Here is a 21,465-nt window from a genome sequence, read left to right on the forward strand (position 1 = left end):
AAGAATTATACATTGTTTATCCCACAAGTTGAGAGACTATTCTTCAGATAAACAGTATTTTTCAGTGATTTATGTTGCCATGGTGAGGCAAGCCATATTTAATCAGAGAAGAATGTGTAATGGAATATTCCAGAAAATTATCTTATTTCTTAGCTCCACTTTTGTGAATGGATGCCAAGGACATCATACTACTCTCCAAAATGCAAATGTTTAGGTTAATATACACAATATTTGAATAGCTAGGCAATTCTTTTATTTTTTCTTTTTAATTATATTGTATAAACATATACATATTTAGATCATGTGTAGTAGGCATATTCAAAATAGAAAATAAAGGAAATTATCTTGATACTGCCATTGGATGTTTAAAAAGGAAATTTATTGGGAAAAAAATTCACGTATCATACAGTTCACACATTTAAATTGTACAACTCAATGTCTCTTAATATATTCACAATGTTGTATAACCATCACCACAATCATTTTCAGAACATTTTCATCGCCCTAAAGAGAAACTTCGTATGTCTTAGTCATCGCCACCACTCACTCCTATGTTTCTCCACCTTCCCCAGTCCTAGGCAACCATCATCTAATTTTTGTCTTTATAGATTTTCCCGTTCTGAACATTTCATAGAAATGGAATCATACAATTTGTAGTGTTTAATGAGCAGCTTCTCTTACTTAGCGTAGTGTTTTTAAGGTTCATCTATTTTGTAGTACATATCAGTATTTCATTTTTATTTACTGTCCAATAATACTCTATTGCATGGCTACAGCAGCTATTCATTCATCAGTTGATAGATCTTTAGGCTGCTTCTCCTTTTGGCTATTATGAATAATGCTGCTATAAGCATTCACTTACAAGTTATTGTGTGGACCTATGTTTTTATTTCTCTGCCACTGGATTTTATATTTACTTAATTGGGCCGGTTTCCTCATCTCTCTGCCTTCCTCATGCTTTTCCTCCATTTTCAGTTTTTGTTCATCTGTCCTCATTTATTCAGACTTGGTGGACACATTTTCCATTTTCATGAAGCTTTCTCTGACTGTTCTGACTCTCATTGACCTTATGCTTCAGGATGTGTTTTCTAGTTGGTGCAGAACAATTTAACTTTCAGTTGTACATTACTTTATTTTTTCATGAGACATAATCGTGTCTTATTATAAATTTACCTAAGCAGAGGATTATATCTGACATACATGCTACCTGTTATTGTATAAATTGAAAATATTCTATCTTACCAGTTGTTACAACACAATTAAATATATTATACTGATAATTTATTTTTTCAGACATTGACATAATAAAGTTTTATTTGAAATATATTTCAATCAATAAATATAAAACAGAAATCACTCTAATAGAGGAGAATTGTTCTAGTCAATAATCAAATTTTTTCTGACTGTTGAGAAAAATTAAGTCTGCATTTTAAAAGTTTCAGATTTTGAAGCTTCAGATTTTAGAGTAGGGATTTTCAACACACAGTACAGGGTCTCCTCAGTTTGCAGTGGTGTTACATCTTGATAAATCCATTATAAGTTGACAATATTGAGAATGATAAACATAGAAAACACATAAACTTTATCTAGAGAAAAATGGTTAATAAAAAAAGAAAAATCAAAAAACCATAAAAGAATGCTTACAGAGAATGAACGTAGTTACCTTATCCTGAAGTTAGGTAAGAATCAGAAATGTTATGGGGACCAAATGAGAGCTTTCAAAAAATTATCTTTCTTAGATCTGAATGAGCAAACCTGGAGTATTGTGAACTGTTGATGACAATGCTCTGAGGGCATCTTTGGCACCAAAATATAAATATAACTACTTACTTTTTCACTTATTGTTAGCATTTAGTATTTTATGCATAAAAACTTTTTTACCAAATAAATTTTGGTAGTTTAAATTCCGCAAATGATACTAATGAAAGTATAAATCATTTTGGGTTGTTTTAAAAAAGGTTATGTTTCAATCTGTCATTATTGGAATAAAGTGTATAAACTGCATGTTATAAAATGGTTTACACATATATAACTCGTGAACTCAAGAGAAATAATATTTTTAGGAAAGAAGAGTGTCTCTAGATTTTTAATAATAATTTAACTTCTTTAAAAGACTGAATATAGAAAAGAGAAATTAAATGAATGTACTGTGACTTAATGCAATCTCTGGAGCATAATTTGGATTGGGAAATAAAGAAAAAAAATGAATCAGGAAAAGAAATAACTGGGTAAGGTTTCAATATTTTAGAACTTTAAAAATATATATTAACTATAATTTCAACATATTTATTAAAACTGAGATATAAATTTGACCTAATCTGCATTTTTATAATTAAACAAATTATTCAATCTTAATGCTTTATCAGAGTCACAGCACAAACTGCAACTTTTTTTGAATACCTAAATATCACACTCTTATTCTTTAATGATTTTGAAAACAATAATGACAATGCCTTTGGCATATAATGTCAACTGCTCTCTTCATTATCTACTTTGAATTTTTATTTCTGAAGATATGTTTGTATTTGGTAATCTTCCTGGTGGTAGTGTGCATATCTGCTGTTCTTTAATATCTGAAAATCTGCCCTTGTTGTTTTTAAACATCATCAAAAATTATCTCGATTAACTTTTATTTCAGTCTCTTTGATTCTGTTTAGTTTTTAAATATATTATGGATATTTACTTATTTTCTACTGGTATCTCCCATGCGTATGTGAGTTATGTATATATATCACTAAACTTCTGCTGTTTTTGATACACACACACACACACGTGTATATATACACATATATTATATATATGTTATAATAAAAATATGTATTACCTAAAAAAGAGTAAAATGAGTAATTGTGTTTCTGCCACCGAGATCAAAAATAGAATTTTCCACAGTGCCTTTGAAGCCCCCAACATGGCTGCTTTTCTATTTGCTGAGAACTTTAATTTGTTCTCTGATTCCAATTAATATTTTTCTCTCATTATCTTTCTCCGCATGGTTTTGGATGCCTTTCACTTTGTTAGCACTGTGCTAGCAAAGATCTTTAGATCTCTTCCTACAGCTGTCGTTAAGTCTTCACATGATCTCTCATTTCCTTTTCCCTCCTCAACTCGGACTGTTTTCTTTTCTTTCTATTCTACTTTGAATAATTTTTGTGATAATTTTTGTGTGTGTATTCTTTTCTTCCTATAGACTGTGGTCAAAATGTATCAAAAATGTATTTTTGTGTCTTTTGCAAATATTCACATATAAATATGCTTTCCCCCTTTGATGCTGATCTCTGAGTGAAAACTCGTATTTAATAATAGGTTAGTAATTTATATTAACATATTAGGTTGGTACAAAAGTAATCGTGGTTCAAAAATCATGATTACTTTCCCCCAACCAAATACTAAAATAAATATTAATATTTTATTTATAAAGACTCTATATATGGTTATAATATCAATCCTTTATCTGTCATATATGTTGTAAAATTTTCTTCATATTACTTACATAAAGTTAAATTTTGTTAGAATGTTTTCAAACTGTGTTACATTGAAACAAATGAGAGAGGGATAATTTATTGATTTGTTTCTTTGTAGGTTAGAACACATTTGTTTAAAAAAGAAAAGAAAAGAAAAGAAATTGTTAAATATGTCTGAAACATTTTGATTTAGTCATTCTGTACATTCCTGCAGATATAAGGAGCTTTTAGGAATGACAGAAAAGAAGTTAAAGGAATGTGAAAATGGAAAGCTTAATTTCCATGGAGATTTTAAAACTGGTCTACTTGAAATGGATATTCAGATGAATAAGCTAACACATCAAGTACGTTTTGGGACCAAAAGAGGTACCCAAATACTTTGGGGAAATAAAAATCTGTCAGTGCTTTGAGAAGTGAAAGAGATTTGTTTTTTAATTTTATGGACTTAGAAGAATACATGTTTAATGTATTCTTTTTCTATAAGATGGGCGTACTGCTCATTCTGTGTCTTGAACCCTGGCCAATGATATAAAAGCAAGCAGTACACCATCCTATGACTTCAAGTCACTAGTATCAAATCGGTTTTCTTGGTAACAATTTTATTGAGGTATAATTAACATGCCATGCAATTCACTCTTTGAAAGTGCACAGTTCAGTGGCTTTTAGTATTTTCACAGAGTTATACAATCGTCAACACAGTCTATTCTAGAATATTTTTATCACTCTTAAAAGAAATTCTACATTTTTGTCACCCACCGGTTTCCCATTCCTTGCTCAGTTCTAGGGAACCACCGATCTACTTTGTTTGTATATATTTGCGTGTTCTGTACGCTTCATCTTGTTCACACACAGTATGTGGCGTGTTGTGACTGGATTCTTTCACTTAGCATAACATTTTCAGGGTCCTCTGTTGTAGCAAGTATCGGCACTTCATTTCTTCTTATTGCTGAGTATATTTCATTGTCTAGATATAACAAACATTTTATCTACCCACACATCAGTTGATAGATCTTTAGGTTGTTTCCATTTTGGGCTATTATTAATAATGCTGCCATGAACTTTTATGTATAAGTTTTTGTGTTTTCATATGTTTTCATGTCTCTTGGGTGCATACTGATGGGTGGAATTGAAGAGTCATATGGTATTCTATGTTTAACTTTATGCCCATACATTTTCCAAAGCAGCTATACCGTTTTTCATTAGCAGTATGAGGGTTCTAATTTCTCCACATTTTTACCAGGAATGATTCCATGCTAGTGGTGGGAAGTGGCACCCCTCCATGGTTTTGATTTGCATTCCCTAATGACTAATAATTTTAATCTTGTTTTAATGTGCATCTTAGCTATGTGTATATCTTTTTTGGAGAACTGTATATTTCTTTCCTTTGCCCATTTTCTAATTGGGTCATCTTTTTCTTTCTGAATGGTAAGTGTTCTTTATATATCCTAGATACAAGTTTTCTAAGAGAAATACAGTTTTCAAATATTTTCTCCTACTCAGTGGCTTGCCTTTTTACTTTACTGTTAGTATATTTTCAAGCACCACAGCTTTAAATTATAATGTTAATCCATATTTTGAGTTGTTATATCTAAGAAGCTACTGCCAAATGTAGTCACAAAGATTTATTCCTGTCTTTTCTTCGAAGAAACTTGTAGTTTTAGCTCTTAAATTTAGCTATTTTATTTTCAGGTAAATTTTAAATACAGTATTTGCTGGGACGCCAACTTTATTCTTTTGCATATGGATATCTATTTGTCCCAGAACAATTTGTTGAAAGTGCTATTCTTTTCTCATGTAGTAATTTTGTTATCCAGGTTGAAAATCAATTGACCATACATGTGCAGGTCTATTTTTGGATTCTAAATTCTAAAACATTGATCTCTCTATTCTTATGCCAGTACCACATCAACTTACATGACAACTCTTTTTCAATCATTTTGCATATTACCAGCTATATATTATCATGCATAATAAAAGTTCAATATAGAGAAACATCTTTACTTTTTGTTTCTTGAAAGATTCCATGGCAAGCTTATTCCTTGCTGACTCCATGACATGATGGGAAGTCAAGCTTACAGAGACGAGAGTCCTTTCCTTTGTTTCTCTATTCGAACCTTTAGTCTCTCATTGAATGCCTCTCTCTTGAGTCCCATTTCCATCTAATCTTGGTCACATCATCTTCTTACAGTCTACTATTTCATGCATTAGGTTTTATTAACTCATTGTAATTTGCACAGTCATCTGTAGATGTTATCCATCCTGGGAGGAGAAGAGTCAGTCCAGGCTATAAGTTTTTCTCATTGGAAATGGAGCTAATTCATCATCTTGCAGTTCACAGGTAGATCCTCTTTTGACCTGGCACCTGATTCTTATGTATAACACCTGGGATGATCTTTTCTTGGTACAGTTCCTGCATTCTCAGAAATCACAATTCTCTGTAACTACTTCCCTCTGCTTAAATAGATCAAGATGCACAGGTATATTTTATAGCTTCATACATTTTTTTTGGAATAAATATTTTATCCTATTCAAATAAAAAGTCTTGAAAGTTCAGCACTAAAAAATAGGTTATGTTCAGGCAATTTATAAGAGACAACAGTGAAATTAGTTGTTTAAATTTCAAAATATCAAAGCTAATTTTTTGTATGATATGAAGAAGGATTGTGGTACAACATAAAGATTAAATGGTCTTAACTTCGTATAGACAAACGTGAAGTACAGTAAAGGGTAAATTGTATTTAATTTATTAACATTCAAAACCTACTACATTTATTTTACTTCTGAGATGATTAAAAATGATTCTATAATGTTCTCTTTATTTTCTCATTGAGGAAAGGAAAATGAATAATGAATGCCAGATTGATTACTTCATACTCTGCTGCTTAGCTTTCTTAAGATTTTACTTCTATGAAATCAGATAATGTCTGATTTTGATTGTTAAACCAAATATTTTTAGTTTTCTAGCTGTTGCACTTCAAAACTTGCCTCTTTGCTTCCCTGCCTTACTGATTTCCTAACTTGAGTGGAAATCCTAAAGAAGCACACTTGCCTAGTAATAAGAATTTTTAATTAAAAGGAATTTTAGGAAATCTTTCTCCTCAGTAGCTCTTATGTCTGTCTTCTACTTTTCTACTGCTTCTCATTAGCATAGTTTGACATGAAAAAATTAATATCAACCTCTATTCGATCATACTTTAAAGATGACTAGTTCCTACTGTGTAAGTTTTCTATTGTAATTTTTTAAATCAATTTTTATTTTTATTGTTTCCTAACAATCACCCACAATTTAGTGGGTTAAAACAACATTTGTTGCATTAATAAATCTGCCATTTGGGAGAAGCTTGGCCAGGACAGCTTGTCACTGTTCCTCTTATCTTTCCTGGGGACAGCTCAAAGACTGGGAAAGTACAATAATCTGAAGGTTTGCTCAGCTGTGTGTCTTGTTGTTAATGCTGGCCATTGCCTGGAACGTTGGCTGTGGCGGGTAGCCAGATCACCTACATTGGAGCTTCTAGGCATTCATAAATGGAACTTGCTTTGAATAAATGGAATATGGTAAGAGTTACACCATGAGATTTGCAGCATTAGCTTAGAAAAGGCTCTCTATCTCAAACTGCTTGCGCTTGGTACCCCCTTCCCCTGTTTTAAGTGAGGATGGTCAGACCACATACTATTAATTAGCTGTAAGTCACTAAGTTTGGCCCGTATTATTTTTTTTTAATGAGATGAATTTTTTTGTATTCTTAGTTGACATGTACATACATGTTTATGAGATATAAAGTAACAGTGATATCTCCTCTATATATGTATACACTGTGTAATGTTCAAATCAGGATAACTAGTATATTCAATACCTGAAACATCTATTATTTGTTTCTGTTGGGAACATTTCCAATCCTCTCTTCTAGCTTTTTGAAAGCATACCATAAATTATAGCTAACTGTATTCACCCTACAATGCCACAGAACACCAGAACTCATCCTCCTATCTAGGTATTAGCTATTCTCAATTTAGTAAATATTGCTGATAAGTATTTTAAGCTTCAGCTTCTCGTTCATGTATTTAAAATTGCTTTCTGAATCACTGACTTAAAACAAAAGGAAACAAATATACAATAATTATGAAGCTTATAATTACTTTAAAATGTACCATTTTGATTTGTTTTCTTTTTAATTTTAATTTTTGTGGGTACACAGTAGGTGTCTGTGTACATATATATACACATATATATGTATGGGTTACATGAGACATTTTAATACAGGCATGAGATGCATAATAATCACATTAGGGTAAATGGGGTATTTGTCACCTCAAGCTTTTATCCAATCTGTTACAAACAAATTAATTATACTCTTTTAGTTATTTTTAAATGTCCAATTAAATTGTTTGTTACTGTACTTTTAATTTGTTTAAACACAAGCAGAAACTCAAGGAAACCTATAGCACTTAAGAGAGCATGGTATTGTTTCAATAAATAAGATGGAGCTGATAGTTAAGGATCTGGAATCTGAACTCTCCAAAATGAAAACTGTAGAAGACTTTAATAAAACAGAGTTAGAAAAATATAAGCACCTCTATTTAGAGGAATTAAAATTTAGGGATTTGTTGTCAAATGAACTAGTCAGTCAAAATATAATTATAGAAAATAAGCTCATTAATTTACCTCAAAAGATTAATTTTTAGTGAGACAGGGTCACAACATCAGTGGGAAGTGAAAGTTAACTAGATAATATCATTATGGAAACATGGTGTTAGTAAATGAACTGAGCTTCCAAATGTTTGTCCAGGAGAGTTTATGTCTCTTCCACATTTGCTGGTTTTATATGGCTTTTTTTCCCCTTCCGATTCACATCTAGTCAACCTGATCTATTAGTCTTTCAGCTAAGTATTTTTGAAGCATTTAATTCAGACAGTAGTATTGTCATTAAATGGCTTTTCAGCATGTCCCCAAATAGAAATACTAATAAGTTTAACTATTGTTTGGAGGATTAAAATTGAGACCAAAATGGTCAAGTACAATTACTACTACATTTCACTTTCTGGCAGTTGGTAAATTAACTTTCTTTGGTAGTGATCTTGGGAATTATCATTAGACAGCACCCTGAGAAAACACCCTGTATAGTTTTCTTATTCTTTATAAAAACATCCTTGTGAAATGGGGAATTACTAATACAGAGATTAAGGGATGTATAATTCACAAAATGGTTAAAAATAACACTTTTGTTAGCCTGAGGGTGTGTGTGGAAGACAGAAGGACAGGCCCCACCTCCGATGCCTTGGTCACAATGTTAGTAGCTGACTGCCTTTGAAGCTGTTTTAGTTCTTTTTGTCTCCCCTAGGAGTTGTTTGTGTGAATTACTTCTCAGTGTCAAATGCTTAATTGATCCCATATAATGCGTGAAAATGTACAAGAAATGTTAAATCAAACACCTGAAAATATATTTGAGGGATAATTTTTTTAAATCTTTAAACTGGTTTAATAAACACATATTTATAGCTTTTTTAGTTTTAGTTTCTTAATTGTATGTATTTAAGAAATACAACATGACGTTTTGATATATTTCTACATAGTGAATAGTCATGGCAGGCAAAAAAAACTTTTTGTTAGAAATTCTCCTAAAATATATATGTACTTTTTAAGAACAATTTAAAACCTATAATTACATACATTAGGCATGCTCTCACACGTCTTCATTGTTAAAGTACGATTTAATGGGAAATGTTATTTATTCTTATAGAAGGGTTTTCTTTTTAAATACAAGTCCTTTTCTAATTATGTAGGATAAAATAAAATACTAAGCTTTTTCTTTTGCAATCTTCATAGAACTCATGAGAGACAAGCAGAGACCAGTAAGAAACTTCTTTTGGAGAAACAACAGACCAGATCTTTATTCACAACTCATGCTAGGAGGCCAGTCCCAGAATTACCTTGTGTTGGAAATCTTACCAATAGTTTGAGTCGACAGAATACTTATTTTAGAAGAAAAATTCATGATTTCTTCCTGAAGCCTACGACATAAAATAACAGTGCAAAGACCTACTTGTTCAAGGTTAGTTATATTATCTTTCTTCCTTTGGTTTTCAGATTTCTGATGCAATTCTTGTTTTTAAGTAGGTGAAATACTGAGTTAATTGACTCGTGTGTTAAATAATGGTCAACATTACCTGTGTTAACAAAGAAAGAAAACAGAAATTTTACTAAAAGTCCCTGGAGTTCTCATTTTTATGAAATACCTATTTGTTAACTTCATTCAATAAACTTAAGTAACACATTTTGAATTGCTTTAAAAACTGCATTTAAGTTACATTTTAGAAAGTGAATATTATTCCCTAGTAACTAAATATATACTTTGAGATGTTTTGGCTTACTTTCTGATTGGTTTGAGTTTAACTGTTGTTCATAACACTTTTCATGTTTTCCTGTACCATCTCAAGTTTTGTGCCCCTAATCAGAAGTGAAAGTTTGACATCCAAACAGTTAATCACATGTAGATGTTCATTATTTAAAGTAATCTAAAATAAATACATTTATGAAGTAAATAAACGTGGAACACTTAAAGGATTCATTTTTGTTTTGTTTTTAAGTTAAAAGTCTTATAATTTTTTTACACAAGACTGGGTCTTTAATTGCCACTATACCTACATCACTTTTTTTCTCAGTTTTTGTAAACTCTCTGTTATTGCTGTGCAATTTTACAATAGCTTGAAAATAGCTAAATCATTCAACTCTTTAAATTTTTAAAATGATGTTCACTTGTGTCTATCACTTGAATTACTGATGACTAATATGGCAATGATATTGAGTCTTTTAATGGCAACTACAACCACACATAAACCATTATCTTCTTTCTACCCAGAATTCCATTAAGCTGTGCAGGGTTCCCATTTACCTTGATGATGTAGCAGACATCTTACAATCCAACTAGGTGATTTTATTCATAGTGAGAATCCATTTCTGAAGATCCCAAAATGATGCCAGCAATGACAAGATATATAAATTAAAGAATTGATTATAGATAGATAGATAGATAGATAGATAGATAGATAGATAGATACTCCATTTTTTGACTGGGGGAGAAATTTTAAAACTGTATGCACTCATCCTAGCTACTTAGGAGGCTGAGTAGGCAAAATAATCACTTGAGCCCAAGAGTTACAGGCTGTAGTGTATCATAATCACAGCTATAAATAGCCAATGCCCTCCAGCCTGGGCAACTTAGTGTGTCCCTGTTGAGGAAAAAAACAAAAACAAAATAAATTATTAAAAAACCCACAATTTTTTCAACTAAAATAAATAGGTAGCAACTAGTTTTCAATGTGTATCACTGTCACTGAAATACCCATTTCAATCAATGCACATTGGCTTATAGTTTTGATGGTGATTTCACAGTCTCTTTAATGCAGAGAAAAGTAGTGTATGCTTATGTTAAATGAAATGTTTTTTCTTTACCTGGCTTCATATTCTAAAAAATTCTAGAGGAGCAAATCTAAACTTTCTCAGACAGCATTGCTGCTAAATAAAGGGGAACAATTAAACGATTGTTTTAATACATAAATTAGATGATCCTAGCTAGCTGAGTTTTTAATTATTTTGATAGCTAATTTTATTTTTCTGAAAAAAGAGTGATATGATCAGGGTCTAAGTGCTTCAGGGTCATAAAACTGCAATTCTGGGTACAAAAAGAGGAAGCATGTTAAATACTACTGTGAAGTTTAATCATGATGCACATGTGAAATTTTCTTATCTTTTTTTCCAGAATAATCAGCTCATGTATAATTTCATAAGATAATGAAAGCATGTATAAATACAAATGTAGTGCAAGCAAAGATTTTTGAGAAAATATTTTCTCTTAGTTTTTAGGGGGCAAAGTGCTATTTATTTTTAGTATTTCCAGATATGTTGAAAGACAGTTCATCTTCAACTTCATTAGTAGTTCCAAAGAGTGCAGGGTTCCTTTGTGGGCAATTGGTTTGCCAAATCCTGTTTGACGTAATAATTCTATGAAGATTCAGTGACATGTTTTCATAACTTCTTTAGAATGACCTGAAAAAGTTCTTATGTAATTGTTTACAAAACTCTTAGAGATACAGAAAGAAGGTGCCTACTAGAGTTGCTAAAATTTAATTATTTCTACTAGGAAAACATCTAATAATACTATGAGAGTTGGTACAGATTATCTAAAATAATACAAAAGGTAGGTTTTTGGAGGGAGCATTCCAAACAAGAAGATATTTAGACATTTTTGGCTATAATTCTAGAAAGTAAAATGTTAAAATATCTAAATCTAACATAAAATATGTTAAAATCGCATTGATACTGAATGTATTTATCTTCTTTATTAACAAGGCTGTGATATTTTGGAATATTGTTAATTTGAAGTTCTTTCTTATACCGTTTTTTAAACTGTAGAGAAACTGATTATAATACCTCATTTTTGTTGCATGTGATGGAAGTTGTGCTAGATGTCAAAGCCAGTGTTCTCTATGTTGATCTCTTTTGCCAGTTCTTGCACCTGTCACCAACACATTAAGTTTAGCCTTACCACTTAACACAATGATAGCTATCATAGGTAACTATGTATACTTTTTCCAAACGTTTACTTTGTTTTTATTTAAATTCTGAGATGCTTTGTTCCATATATGGGAAGGAATTTTATAATTTTATTGGTTCTTTAAAAAATTATATTGTAAAATTCAAAAATTAAAATTAGCTTCAAAAATACATCAGTCATTGGATCCTTTTGCACATAGAATGTTTTTGTGATAACTGAAATCTTCACTTTATACCACATTAATGAAAGATAAGACTTAGCTGGTTTAAAGTTTTTTTTTAGGTTTGAAAGTTGTATAGTACCTGTGTGTCTAAGACAATGTATGGCACCCAGTAGTCACTTGGTACATGTTTTTTAAATGTTTGAGAGAGGAAGACTCGTTTCTACATTGATTGGATTTGGACTTCCAGTACATTACTGACTCAAAAAGTTTCTAATAATTTATTTAAGTAACTTTTCTATTTCTCAAATGTTCATTCAGTTTAGCAACTTCTTTTCTAAATGTAGTTATATAGATATGTCCAAGCTAAAACCATATTCCTAAGACTGTAGCTGTTTACATGGTGGAACATTGTGTTGCATGGTGGAACATTGTGTTGCATGATGGAACATTGTGCCACATGGTGGAACTTTCTGTCACATGGTGGAACACTGTCATATCAGAATGTTGAGTTGCACATTTTCCACAGAATGTTGAGTTGCACTTTAAATATATGTGTGGATCTATGCTTAATCTATCAGGTCTTTGGTCAATGAAGTATTCCCCATTTTATTTCTCTGTGACACAGTGCATGTATTTAATACTCACAAACTAGCAAGTATAATTGCCTTTAGACATTATTGATATTTTGATCTTGAATTGCAGTGGTTTAAATGTGCAAACTTATTTGATTATACTACATGGGAGTGCATAATTACTGTCATAAAACTTGAGTGCTCCTTAAAATACAGAATGATATTACATTTTAATTTAAAAACATGGTTACTTGAAAATATATTAATTATGGAAAAGTATGTGTGTGATGTATATGTATTTATCAAATTGGTCTCAAAAAGACAATACAGCAATATTTTTAAACTTATAATATCAGGTACAATGTAACAGTAGCCTGTCACTAAGTTATTGTTGAAATAGTGAACATTGTATTTGTTGGGCTTTACTATTGTGATTGATTTTACTATATTTCTTTATTTCTTTTTTTCTTTTTTTTTTTTTTGAGACAGAATCTTTCTCTGTCACCCAGGCTGGAGTGCAGTGGCGTGATCTTGGCTCACAGCAAGCTCCGCTTCCCAGGTTCACGCCATTCTCCTGCCTCAGCCTCCCAAGTGGCTGGGGCTACAGTCGCCTGCCACCACACCTGGCTAATGTTTTGTATTTTTAGTAGAGATGGTATTTCACCATGTTAGCCAGGATGGTCTCGATCTCCTGACCTCGTGATCCTCCCACCTCAGCCTCCCAAAGTGCTGGGATTACAGGCCACTGCGCCTGGCCTGATTTCACTATATTTCTTTATTTACAATCTTTATTCCAGCCCTTTCTCTTGTTAACATGGGGGGTTGTGTTGAAGAATATAAAGTTACAAAGTCAAGGAAGTAGGAAACATTTTTACAAGTGTTATGTAGCCATCTTGGTGGGGCTGTGGTGGGGTAGGCTGCAAATGACACTCCTATTTTTTCTCAGAGTTCAGAACATAAGAATCAGATGGACAGACATCAACATACCAGCTTTATTGCTGACTTATGACAACTCATGGGAAGATGTGGCTCAGATGTGCAGCCACAGTGAGCTTCTGAACATTTCTTCTCAGACTAGGCTCTTACACACAGTTGCAAGTGGAAGAAAGAGATACTTGACACTGCCACAGGAGCAGGCAGCTTCCTGCAGAGATGACAGCCAATCCAAACTCATGTCACTGTAGGCAGACACACGTTTGCAAAGAGACTCAAAGCCAAACAAATACACTCAATGTGCTTTGCCCAAATTTACTAATTACATAAATCTTCCCTCCTCCCAAGAGGAAAGTAGAGAGAGCATGAGCCCTCACATGGAAACTTGAAGCCAGGGAAATGAAGGCTCACCAATTATTTGTGCATGGGTTTAAGTTATACTTGAAATTAAGTTCAGAACTTTCTTTGTATGTACCAATTAATGACAAGAGGTTAGATAGAAGTATGCTAGATGGTGAAGAGAAATCTGTTTTGTGTCTTCAATTTTGCTAAAAATAACCCAGAACATGGATAATTCATTTATTGATTTTGGTAAGTCAAGTCCTATTTGGAGAAAATTAATAGTTTTTCTAAGAATTTTCTTAATGTCACCTGGCTTGATAAAGTTTTTCTCCTTTGAGTTCCTTTTTTTCCTTTTTTTCTTTCTTTCTTTCTTTTTTTTTTTTTTGGAGTTTAACAAACTTGTTTTTTACAAATTGATTATGTTGACTGTCACTCAGAGATATTATGATATTAATTTCTATTGCTTACTTTGTATTCATAATTTTAGAATTCACTATTTAGCTGGACAGCTACTTTTTAACCTATTGCACCTAAACATGTTTGAGCTACAAGACAGTTTTACCATATGCATGCATTTTCTCTGAGTTATATTTTTAAATGTATACATTTCTCCTAAATATGGAGGAAATCACTGGCATCAAATGCCAGTCTCAGACAGAAGACCTAAAGCCCATTTCTGGCCTGGAGCTAATTGGCTTTGTGACCTACAGTAAGACATAAGTGCTCTGAGTTTGTGTTGCCTCTTTTGTAAAATGAAGGAGTTTGACTTAATCAGTGACTTTCATAGCTTGAAATTTTTTAGAAGAACAGAAAGTTTTTTTAAAAAAAGTTAGATACAACCATATTATATAAAACATAACAGGTACAAGAAGAGCTAACTTGCTAAAGAAAGGATGGAGGCTCTGAAACTGTGACTTCTTTATCCCTTAATACTGCTATGTCCTCTGTAGTATCTTAGATTTCTATGGGAAATCATTTAAAAACCATTGTTTATGCGAGAGCCTTGCTAATTTCCTAAAAATTGTGGATACATTATTTTCTCCCATGTATAATTTTCTCACCTTCTATTTATAAAGAAAAAAAGTGTCAGTGTAGTATTTATGTATTTTACCCTATAAGGAGCTAATATAACTTTTGATTTAGTATTATTCATAAAATTAGGTTAGCAGTTTATTAAGCTTCTGTATTTCCTCTGGCAATGTTTAATATCTCATAAGCTACACATACTTCAAAGCTATCACCAACACCCTTTTCTCACTGAATAGAACAGTGACTGATGTCATGAAGACTCTTTTATCTCCTTTTGCCTTCCATAATTTGTGCCAGGTACTGTATGAGGTGCTTGATTGGAAATAATCATTCTGAATTTCGATTAAGAGAAATATGAGAAATACGTGGATTTAATAGGAAAGAAATAACAAAATTGAAAGGGACTTATGAAATGAAGGAAAAAATCTTAAGGGTAGCCAGAGAGAAAGGTCGGGTTACCCACAAAGGGAAACCCATCAGACTAATAGCAGATCTCTCGGAAGAAACTCTACAAGCCAGAAGAGTGGGAGCCAATATTCAACATTCTTAAAGAAAAGCATTTTAAACCCAGAATTTCATATCCAGCCAAACTAAGTTTCATAAGTGAAGGAGAAATAAAATCCTTTACAGATAAGCAAATGCTTATCTGCCTTACAAGAGACCCTGAAGGAAGCACTAAACATGGAAAGGAACAACCGGTACCAGCCATTGCAAAAACATGCCAAAATGTAAAGACCATAGAGGCTAGGAAGAAACTGCATCAACTAACGAGCAAAATAACCAGTTAATATCATAATGGCAGGATCAAGTTCACACATAACAATCTTAACCTTAAATGTAAATGGACTAAATGCTCCAATTAAAAGACACAGACTGGCAAACTGGATAAAGAGGCAAGACCCATCAGTTTGCTGTATTCAGGAGACCCATCTCACATGCAGAGACATACATAGGCTCAAAATAAAGGGATGGAGGAACATCTACCAAGCAAATGGAAAAAAAGCGGGGTTGCAATACTAGTCTCTGATAAAACAGACTTTAAACCATCAAACATCAAAAGAGACAAAGAAGGCCATTACATAATGGTAAAGGGATCAATTCAACAGGAAGAGCTAACTCTCCTAAATATATATGCACCCAAAACAGGAGCACCCAGATTCATAAAGCAAGTCCTTAGAAACTTACCAAGAGACTTAGACTCCCATACAATAATAATGGGAGACTTCAACACCCCACTGTCAACATTAGACGGATCAATGAGACAGAAAGTTAACAAGGATATCCAGCAATTGAACTCATCTCTGCAGGAAACAGACCTAATACACATCTACAGAACTCTCCACCCCAAATCAACAGAATATATATTCTTCTCAGGACCACATCACACTTATTCCAAAATAGACCACATAATTGGAAGTAAAGCACTCCTGAGCAAATATACAAGAACAGAAATTATAACAAATTGTCTCTCAGACCACAGTGCAATCAAACTAGAACTCAGGACAAAGAAACTCAATCAAAACTGCTCAACTACAAGGAAACTGAATAACCTGCTCCTGAATGACTACTGGGTACATAACGAACTGAAGGCAGAAATAAAGATGTTCTTTGAAACCAATGTGAACAATGATACAATATACCAGAATCTCTGGGACACATTTAAAGCAGTGTGTAGAGGGAAATTTATAGCACTAAATGCCCACAAGAGAAAGCAGGAAAGATCTAAAATTGACACTCTAATATCACAATTAAAAGAACTAGAGAAGCAAGGGCAAACACATTCAAAAGCTAGCAGGAGGCAAGAAATAACTAAGATTAGAGGAGAACTGAAGGAGATAGAGCTCCTTCTACCATTTATTTTTTGAGAGTTAGGAGGGTAAAAAATGGCCTCACTTAAGTTTGTTAAAATAAAGTATTCCCTACAGAGTTCATATTTCTTCAGTACAAAATTAGACAATCTGTTGAGAAACATGTTTGATTTTTCTGGAATCAAATTTATGTATTATAAAAATATAAACAGGAAGTAAAGAAGTAATGTAATCTATTACACATAGGAATTAAATATTTAGAACAAGAACTTTTTGGGGAAAAGATAATAGCATTGCCTTAGTAGTTTTTTAGTTGAAGTCATGTGAAAATGTACTTTTTCATACTGTTTATTAATGGTAATATAATATTCTTCCAGTACAGCCTCCTTCCTTTATCTGGTGTTGAGTTATTTCCTTTACAAGACCTCTCTAGTGATGTGTATTGTCACATCATTAAATTTACCAGGCATGTCTGTAACATTATAGTCACAGATATGTTATGAAGTACAGTCTCTCAAAATATGGGAAAACATGTTTGTCTGAAAATGGTGAAGGCTTTAAGTATCATATTTTCATTGGTATTAAAGTGTCCAGTGTATACAGTACACAATTTCAGACCTTGTTGGCATACGGCAAGAGAATACCTCTTATACAAAAGATGTAAAGAAGAACACTCCAGATGGAAACACTTGCAATGGAGCTTGAAATACTCCCACACATTTCATTATTAAGTAGAAAACTATAATTAAATGATTCTTAAAACTGATACTAATTTCTGAAAAGGCATCAAAGTTATAAATATGCAGCTATTTAATACTTTCCTTCTTTCTAATTCTAGAAAGTTATAAATCAAACTAATTTTGAAAACTGGTTCTAACCTATATTCTTTTTTCAAACAAATTTTCTGAAATCTATGTGTTCATATAAAGAAATATCAATCATAACATAGATCACATGATATTCTTACTTATTCTCTTGCCAGTCCAGTTTTCTCATGACATTATGCTAGTACCACTTTCTTCGCTTGTATATTTAAGGTTCTGTGCTGAAAAGTTGATAACATATAACAAACATTAAAATGTAAATTTTCTGAAGGGGGAGAATGGGACGTTTATTTAAGGAAGAATCTATTGAAGTGAAAAAACTGAACTTTTATAAAGGACAGAGTTTTGCTAAGAATTAGAAAGAAATACATTCACTGCAAAATATGACTTAAATTCTCTAACCTTTGTTGTAGTAAGAGAAAAACTCATAGAACAATATTATTTGTAATTTTTTTCTCAGATTAAACAGCAGTACACATGTATAGTCTCTATTATCTAAACCTAAAATAAGTTAGAATTCTAGGTTATTTATATGATTGTATTTTTCTATTTAAGCAATTCTCATGTTCAGTATGGTCTCTGAAAATATTAACGGGCACAATTCTGTAAGGGATACATCATTGTCAGGATAATTTCTCTTCTTAAAATTAAACATTTTAAATAATATTTGACTTATTTAAAATGTAGCAGGAGTGGCAGAAAATACCACTAGAGCAGGAGAAGGTACATTGCAAGATTTATTAGTTCAATTCAGATTTATTAATTGGTTTCTAAAATAAACTATGAATAGGAAATGTCTATTTACAGTTTGCTTAATTGATAAGTACATCAGTTGGCTATTGTTTGTTCAATAGATAGTATGCTAATTATTTTTGTATACACATTTAATGAAAGATATAAACACATGCTTATAATTAAGAGTATATTTATGATTCTCAGCAAACTATCACAAGAACAGAAAACCAAATACCACATGTCCTCACTCATAGATGGGAATTGAACAATGAGATCACTTGGACACAGGAAGGGGAACATCACACACCATGTCCTATTGTGGGGAGAGGGGAGCGGGGAGGATAGCATTAGGAGATATACCTGATGTAAATGACGAGTTAATGGGTGCAGCACACCAACATAGCACATGTATACATATGTAACAAACCTGCACGTTGTGCATATGTACCCTAGAACTTAAAGTATAATAATAAAAAAAAGAGTATATTTATGCCTCATTAATTTGTCATTTTCCATATCTTTAGAAAACTCTCAAATAGTCGACATATCTGTTTTTGGCTCTAACTCTCTGCCATCCCTGTGGAACTTTTAGCCTACACACTGCAGTTGTTTTGATAAAACAAAGGCATCATTCTCTTCTCAGGGTTATGGTTGTGATTTAAGGTCAACAGACCTAAGACTCATCTCGTGATGCATAGCCAAGCAGTTATAGTTCGTAAGCAGTCATGTGACTGGTGACATTTTAAATCTTTAGTCTTTGACTTTGTCATTGGTTGACCTTCGTCTTCAGTAAATGTTCTACATTTCTTGGAATACATTAAAAAATGCCCAAGTCAATTTGGTTGTTGTCAAGTTACTCAGATTTTTCTCACCACTTACTAGTACTCCACCTCTAGCATCCAGCCAACGAGACTACATAGAATTTCACAGTGATCTTTCCCAGCTCCAGCTCTTGGCATTTGCTCCTGCCTTCTGTCTGACATATGTTTTTGTTGTCCTTCTGGTATCAACCTGCATATCTCCTCCACCAAAAAGTCTACAATATTGACCCAAAACTTGGATGTCCCATCTGTGTGTTCCAGTAGTGCCCTATTTTAAATCTGTCAAGATATCTATTACTAAGTGTGAAAATTACCTGTTTTTTTTTTTTCAGGTTATATAATAGTGTAACATTGCCAAGAAGTGGATTATCTCATCTTCATCCTGTAATTCCAGTGTTTGTCACATGGTTGTTGAATAAATGAATAAAGAATGAGAAAGCCAGAAGCTCTGATACATAGTCATAATGATAATTATTTCAATGCACAACTATGGGTGAGTTATATTTAACAACAATTTTGTATAATAGTTACATATACATGTTTTTATTCTCAGTAACACAGAGCAGGTTCTCAACTCTTTTCTGACTTCCACTTAGTTTACCATAAAACTTTTGGGTGAAGAACATAAATATTTTTCTTTCCAGGTGGTGCTGAGCTACAATCAATATTTTCTGCAACTGGCTCCTCTAGGATCTACTGATTTAAATCTAAAAGATGAAGTCAGTAAAGCGTCAGAAAAAAAGGTACTAACTTTTATTTTAAAATTATATAATATAAAAAATTGTAATATTTTATTACTGGAATGCTTACTTGAACTTTTAATGGTTTTTTATTTAACATAAAACATATAAAAATTTTTCTTAAAAAGCATAATATTTTTATATCATACATGTTTGGTGAAAATTTAAGGCTGGGCGTGGTGGCTCACACCTGTAATCCCAACACTTTGGGAAGCTCAGGCGGGCAGATCACAAGGTCAGGAGATCGAGACCATGGTAAAACCCCATCTCTACTAAAAATACAAAAAATCAGCCGGACGTGGTGGCAGGTGCCTGTAGTCCCAGCTACTCAGGAGGCTGAGTCAGGAGAATGGCATGAAGCTGGGAGATGGAGCTTGCAGTGAGCCGACATTGCACCGCTGCACTCCAGCCTGGGTGACAGAGCGAGACTCTGTCTCAAAAAAAAAAAAAAAAAAAAAAAAAAATTATGTGGCATTTTAAACCATGTTTCTAGGCTTCTTTAACAAACTTTTTAGTGGATCTTACAAATAAAAACCTGTATTGAGTTTTACATACTCAAATGTTTCAATAGACAGCTGTTTAAACAAGTAAAACTACCAACTTTTTATTAGTGCTTTGTATCCTGTAATTTTTATTACAATTACAATGATAGATTTAGATTTCAACCGACATCATTTTGTTATATTAGTACTGTGGTCATTGGCAATGGTTGCATGTAATGCAATTGACACCATACCATCAAATTTATGTAATTTTAAGTGCTGATTTATATGGATCTTTCCTCATGAAAAAATAAGGTTTTCCTAAGACTTTTCACCTTTTATGTTACTTACTTATTTGTTTTTTGATTACCTTTTGAAAACAGTCTTAAAATCAAAGTTTCAAGCTTTATTACAAAGAACATTATCTGAACCATTTGAGAGTAAATTGCTGGCACTCTACCATGATTTCTGATTTCTTAGTGGGTATTCCTACAAGTCAGGACATTCTAAGTGACTACAATATAATCTTCACAGAAATTTAACATTAATATATTCTAAGATTTAATTCTTAGATTTTTTGTTTTATTACTTGTCTATAATATTCCTTGTTGCAAAAGATTCCATTCAGATCCATTGATTATATTTATTTTTTATATCTCTTAGACTTTCAATGAGAGCAGTTTCTCAGTCTTTCCTTGATATTTATGACCTTGAATCTTTAGAAGATAAAGTTTAGTAATGCAGAATGTTCTTCAATTGGGTTTTTGTAATGTTTCCTTGTAATTAGTTTTATATCATACTTTTTTAACATGGCTATCACAGAAATGCTCCTGTGATCTTATTGCATCCTATTATTTGACCACAATTTTGATTTGGCCTGTTACTGGTGATGTTAGATTTTATTATTAATGGTGGTATCTGCTGAATATCTTCTCTGTCATGTTATTTTTTCACTTTTTAATGAATTACTATTTTGTAGAGAGTTCATTTGAGACTATATGAA

The 21,465-nt window shown here is 32.4% G+C and overlaps 2 protein-coding genes across 5 annotated transcripts in view; both read left to right on the forward strand.

The window, feature by feature from the left end:
• LOC105470746 (ankyrin repeat domain-containing protein 30B-like) overlaps positions 1-9,424 on the forward strand; it is a 135,950-nt gene extending 126,526 nt beyond the window's left edge. The window contains exon 49 of the mRNA XM_071068734.1: positions 9,286-9,424. The gene's annotated coding sequence lies outside the window, so the exon portion shown is untranslated. The remainder of the gene's footprint in view (positions 1-9,285) is intronic.
• A 3,830-nt stretch (positions 9,425-13,254) lies between these two features.
• Positions 13,255-21,465, forward strand: part of LOC139356366 (phospholipid-transporting ATPase IB-like) — a 112,384-nt gene continuing 104,173 nt past the window's right edge. For all 4 annotated transcript variants that reach the window (XM_071070183.1, XM_071070185.1, XM_071070184.1 and 1 more), the window contains exons 1-3: positions 13,255-13,307; positions 19,573-19,733; positions 19,885-19,983. In XM_071070183.1, coding sequence (XP_070926284.1) covers positions 19,955-19,983 — 29 coding nt within the window. In that variant the 5' untranslated portion in view covers positions 13,255-13,307; positions 19,573-19,733; positions 19,885-19,954. The remainder of the gene's footprint in view (positions 13,308-19,572; positions 19,734-19,884; positions 19,984-21,465) is intronic.

Source organism: Macaca nemestrina, chromosome 9, assembly GCF_043159975.1.
Source record: "Macaca nemestrina isolate mMacNem1 chromosome 9, mMacNem.hap1, whole genome shotgun sequence".
Lineage (NCBI taxonomy): Eukaryota > Metazoa > Chordata > Mammalia > Primates > Cercopithecidae > Macaca > Macaca nemestrina.